The sequence below is a fragment of the Benincasa hispida genome, chromosome 12 (genome assembly GCF_009727055.1).
Source record: "Benincasa hispida cultivar B227 chromosome 12, ASM972705v1, whole genome shotgun sequence".
Lineage (NCBI taxonomy): Eukaryota > Viridiplantae > Streptophyta > Magnoliopsida > Cucurbitales > Cucurbitaceae > Benincasa > Benincasa hispida.
The window spans coordinates 50,998,318-51,004,057 of NC_052360.1; the positions used below are offsets into that span (position 1 = coordinate 50,998,318).

Here is a 5,740-nt window from a genome sequence, read left to right on the forward strand (position 1 = left end):
GGACTTAACCTAATAATTTGTTGCCATGCCCTGCTTTCTTGTTGGACTGGATGTAGTTTTATAATTGTTGATATGTGTTTGTGTTGATACAATGACTAACCAGGTTTTTATGGTGCTGGTTTTGACCAAATTATTATTATTATTATTATTATTATTTTTACAATTTTGGATGTTAACCTAACAATTTGACCAAAATCCTTCTTTCTTCTTGCTTCTCATCCTTGTTTGTTATTTAAGTTCTAGGTGCTTTGATTTTTCCTTCACCTTTAGAATTTGTATTCTTCTTTCTTTTAGTCTTCTTTTTAGCATGCTTTTGAAATTAAGACCAAGTAGTTGTATTGAAGTGTAGCTAAGATTTCTTTGCTCAACAACAATAAGTCTAGGTATGATTATATTGCTCTCATTTTCAATTTTGAATTAGTTGTATCTGGACCAATGATTAAATGTATTGAAGTGTGGTAACAGATCTGATTTGGGCTTTGTTTCTATGAAGTGGCCTGTTATGTATAATCTTCTTCTTATTATCAATGTTTGTTACAAATAGGACTTGTTCTTACAAAATTAAGTTTTGCTGGTAGGTGAGTCAATTGATGTGTGTAGAGTTTATAGTTTCCATCTCTTGGTTGTGAATATGAAGAATGATGATCTTGCTCGTTCAAAATTATGTGCCTTGACTTTATTTTTGTTCATTTTGTTCTATTAGTTGTATTTCTCTTACTTGAATATAATTTATAAGCGTTATTGTTATGGTTCCTTACCATGTTTATTTTAGTTCATAAATTTTAATAACTTATTTATTCTCACGTGCTTAGTATTTTTTTAGTTGAGTTTTTGTCGAAGAGTGCAGTTTATGTAATTCTTCTATACTTCGATTCTTTATTTTTGTATGTTTTACATATTTCATGAAAGGCTCGGGTCACAAAATTTGGATTGATTTTCTCTCCTTTTGTTTCAAACGACTTGTTATGGTTTAAAGAACTTAATTTACCATTTTTTTTTTTATAAACATGCGATAGTGTTGCTACTAATTTTTGTTCATTTTTTACTTGATGTAATTTGCCAATTATAATTTAGGTTGACATGTCTTGTTCTGTGAATTTTTGTCAAGTTGATTTTCTTTTTTTCCTTTTGTAATTTAAATGGCAAAGTTATGCTTAAAATACCTTCTTTTTCTTTTATTATTATTATTATTTGTTCAAATGAAAAATGATTTTTAAATTGTTTGAAAGATGATGGTGTTTTAAATTTTTTTTAAAGGTTTAATATTAAACTGGATGTTATTTTTTAATTAATAAAAAACTTTTGAAAAATGGTCAGAAATAACGCCTTTAAGTTTTTATTTTACAAAACTAGTACGTTTTTTAAAAATTTGTTCAAATAGTTTTTCTTGATCCACCTCGAGCGAGTTCAACACTGAGATTTAGTTAAAAATTTTATTTTTTCTAACTTATAAATTGTTTTGGGTCTTTCTCGCTACATTGGCTAGATTACATATGGACATTTGGGTAAAAAAATCGAAATATCGTGTAATCTTCTCAAATCTTTTCAAAATTAAAAAATCGCACTGTCAAATATTACTTGCAAGAGAAAATTCAAGAAAAAAGATAAAAGTTGGATGTAAGATTTAGAGAGATTGCAAATAATTTGAAAATTTTGAGTGGATCTCAGTGTTAGTAAAATAACATCGAGATTCTATATATTTGGGCAAAATCCCGAATATAATTAAAATGTGATATATTTGAGTTTTCTTGGTGGAATCTCGGGTGAGATTAATACCGAGTTTCTATATACATCCCAAACTTACCTAACTTGTAAAAAATTTGATATTTTTCAAAATTTAAAAATGTTAGTCAATTTAGAAAATCATAATTGGAAAACTTATTTAGAATTTTGAAAATTTAAAAATAGAAAATTATGCTAAAAATTTAAAAAATTAAGTAATAATTTTGGTTAGCGGACTCTCTCTAACTTCTTTATTTTCTTTTCTTTAGTAATTTTGTTGTAGTTTTATTTTTATTTTTTTTAAAAAAAATCGTTAATAGCAAGCTTTTTCTTCTTTGATAAGTTTAATTTCTATGTTTCAAGTATCTCTTCTATTTTATATAGGAAGATATCACATTTTTTTTTTTCCCTTTTTGTTTAACCTATGTTTTCTTTTTCAAAATTTTCACTTATGAATTTTGTAAAAATATATAGTGTAATTTAATGTAGCTTTTATATATATATATATATTATATATGCTTTTGTAGTTTTTTTTATAGACGCAACAAATTTACCTATTGATCCTCACAAATTGAATGAGAGAGAAAAAATTTGTCTTTTGAGGTCCAAATTTTGTTCAAAGTTAAAGCAATTTGAGGCCGAAAGAGAATGATTGTTTTAATATTTTGTAGTTTTTTTTTCAAATTTATAAATGCACATCAAAAAGTTTAGGCTTTATAATAATTTTTGCTACTTATTACATGTTCTTTTTTCTCTTTTCAAATTTAATGTAAGTATACACAAAATTTAAAATCAAGAATCGTTGCAAATCAAAAGAGATTAAATTTTTAAGATTTATGTTTGCATAGAAAAAAATTATATTTTTGTTAAAATTAAAATTTGAAAAAGAATAAAATTAGGAGGATTATCCAATCGTATTTTTTTCAACTAAGAATTATTATGAAATTTTATACAAAATAGAAAAAAAAAATTTATTTTAATTAAAGTATAAAATTAAAATGATAATCACATTATTCAAATCAATTAAAAGATTATGTATAGGGAAATTATTTCAAATGGTAAAACTGTTAAAATATTTACAAAATATAGCAAAATTTTAGAACTATCAATGATAGACGCTAGACACGGATAAACTTCAATAAGTGATACTGGTAGACACTGATAGAAGTCTATCAGCTTCTATCATTGATAGTTCTAAAATTTTACTATATCTTATAAATATTTTAGTTTATTTTTCTATATTTAAAAACATCATTTTTTTTATTAAGATGATAATTGCCACAAAGTTTTTCAAAAAATAATACAAAACATTTTAGTTTATATATTTTTTTATACAAGTTAATCTATATATTATTCTATAATATATTTTATACTCAATTGCAATAACTATAATTTTTCCTCACCAAACTTTCAAAAAAAATTTAAATGTTTCTCATGACTTATTTAAAAATAAAATTCTCTTATTCATAAATTAAATTTGTATTATTAAAATTTTGTAATTAAACTCTCTCTCTTTTTTTTTTTTAATTTTATGCAATACGTAAAAAGAAAAAAAAAATTGAAAGGATGAAAAACAAAATCATGCAAAAATTACCAATATAGAAAATATAAAAATTAGGTACATCGGAATGGACAAAAATTGAGGTGGATCATCCTGCACAACGATGGTCCGTGGAGGCTCGAAAGAACACCCTCTGGAACAACAAGTCAGAAACGCTATGGCAACTGGTGTGTCTCTTCATGATTCCCTCCACCACGTATTCTGTTACCACCGCCGCCGTCCATTTGTCACCACCGTTCCTCCACCGCCCGCCTATAAATTCTCCGCCACCTTCTTCTCCCTTCCTCACACTCACACCACTAACCAACCACATCTCCCTCTCCATCACCATGGCTCGCTCTTCCCTTCTTGTTTTCTTATGTCTACTAGTTTTCATCAATGGCTGCCTCTCTCAAACTGACCAATTCCCCTGGAGTTGGGGATTCCAAGGCAGTGAACAAAGGCAGCAGCACCGATTCCACTCTCCCAAAGCCTGCCGTCTCGAGAATCTCAGAGCTCAAGAGCCCGCTCGCCGTATTGAGGCGGAGGCTGGCTGCACCGAACTATGGGACCCGAACAACGAGGAGTTCCAGTGCGCCGGAGTAAATATGGTCCGCCATACAATCCGCCCTAGAGGTCTGCTTCTACCTGGATTCACTAATGCTCCTAAACTTATTTTCGTCGTTCAAGGCTCTGGCATTCGCAGCGTCGCTATTCCTGGCTGTCCCGAGACTTACCAAACCGATTTACGAAGATCGCAATCGGCTGGATCCTCGTTCAGAGACCAGCATCAGAAGATCCGCGAGTTCAGAGAAGGCGATCTCCTCGTCGTCCCGGCCGGAGTTTCTCACTGGATGTATAATCGTGGACAGTCTGATCTCATCTTGATCGTGTTCGTTGACACACGTAATGTCGCCAATCAAATCGATCCATTCGCCAGAGTAAGTTGAACACACACACACACACAAAACAGAGTATAACCATTTAATTATTGATTTGACTAAGAAGCCCTAAGATTCCTTCTGTATTTATTACAGAAATTTTACCTCGCCGGAAGGCCAGAGATGATGCAAAGAGGCGCAGGGGAATGGGAAGGAAGAAGCCGTAGAGGATCTGCGGGCGAGAAATCAGGCAATATCTTCAGTGGATTTGCAGATGAATTTTTGGAAGAAGCTTTCCAAGTAGACAGTGGATTGGTTAGGCGGCTGAAGGGAGAAGACGACGAGAGGGACAGAATCGTGCAAGTCGATCAAGATTTCGATGTGCTGATGCCGGAGAGAGACGATCAAGAGAGATCAAGAGGAAGATACATCGAATCGGAATCGGAAAATGGCTTCGAAGAAACCGTATGCACACTCCGATTGAAGCATGCCATTGGTCGGTCTGAACACGCCGACGTGTTCAACCCACGCGGCGGTCGCATCTCCACCGCCAACTTCAATAACCTTCCCTTCCTCCGTCAAGTCCGCCTCAGCGCCGAACGAGGAGTCCTCTACAGCGTAAGTCTAAAATCATTTCCTCCAATTTCAAACCCTTGACAACGCTGATTCTCGAATTTCAATCCCCAATTTCAAAAGAGAAAAAAAAAAAAAAAAACCTAACAACGCTGATTTTCTTCAAATCTCCACCGCAGAATGCGATTTCGGCACCGCATTACACAGTGAACGCGCACACTGTGGCGTACGTTACCAGAGGCAGCGCGAGAGTGCAGGTGGTGGACAACTACGGGCAGTTGGTGTTCGACGGCGAGGTCCGAGAAGGACAGGTACTGATGGTTCCACAGAACTTCGTGGTGATGACACGAGCAAGCGACAGAGGATTCGAGTGGATTGCATTCAAGACGAACGACAACGCAATTACGAACTTACTGGCAGGACGAGTTTCACAGATGAGGTTGCTTCCGGTGGGAGTTCTGTCGAACATGTACCGGATTTCAAGGGAGGAGGCGCAGCGGCTCAAGTATGGGCAACCGGAGATGAGGATTTTCAGTCCAGGAAGGTCGCAGGGAAGAAGAGAGTGAAGAGATGAAGAAATGGTAATGTAATCGGAAACATATATAATATATATATATGTAGTAGTAATGTAATTTAGGGAATAAAGAGCGAGGTGAAGCCGCCGACGAGCCAGCTGGTTATCGGCCGGAAAAAATGGAGAAATCTCTCAGAAAGGCACTGAGTTTTAATAATAAAAATAATAATATGTCTTCTTTTTTCTTCAACTTCACGCTTCTATTCTGTGTTCAAATTAAAAATCGAACTTCAATAATATGATGCTTCACGTTTCTTCGGTATTGTAATTTTTCTTTTATGATTTTGAGGAAGATGGTCTACGGGGCATTGCTTTGATGAATCTAATTTTCATTGGCCATGCTGTTTTAGTTTGGTTTGGGAAATTTGGGTCAATGACCTAATATCTGGACCGATAATGTCAAATGACTCCGTTTTTTAAAAATGTTAATTGACTTAACAATTTTCATGA

General features: G+C 33.5%; 1 protein-coding gene across 1 annotated transcript; it reads left to right on the forward strand.

Moving 5' to 3' along the window:
- The first annotated feature begins 3,354 nt into the window (after positions 1–3,354).
- On the forward strand, positions 3,355–5,474 carry LOC120067783 (11S globulin subunit beta-like). The gene is made up of 3 exons (XM_039019366.1): positions 3,355–4,203; positions 4,300–4,761; positions 4,896–5,474. Exons 1-3 carry the CDS (start codon positions 3,463–3,465, stop codon positions 5,280–5,282), a joined length of 1,590 nt encoding a protein of 529 aa, XP_038875294.1. The 5' UTR covers positions 3,355–3,462; the 3' UTR covers positions 5,283–5,474.
- Positions 5,475–5,740: the final 266 nt, after the last annotated feature.

Bases quoted from the DNA above. Each gene is read 5' to 3' on its own strand.
- LOC120067783 (XM_039019366.1), top strand. From the start codon at position 3,463: ATGATTCCCTCCACCACGTATTCTGTTACCACCGCCGCCGTCCATTTG. The intron at 4,204-4,299 runs GTAAGTTGAACA...TATTTATTACAG, and splicing joins AAATCGATCCATTCGCCAGA to AAATTTTACCTCGCCGGAAG. The intron at 4,762-4,895 runs GTAAGTCTAAAA...TCTCCACCGCAG, and splicing joins AACGAGGAGTCCTCTACAGC to AATGCGATTTCGGCACCGCA.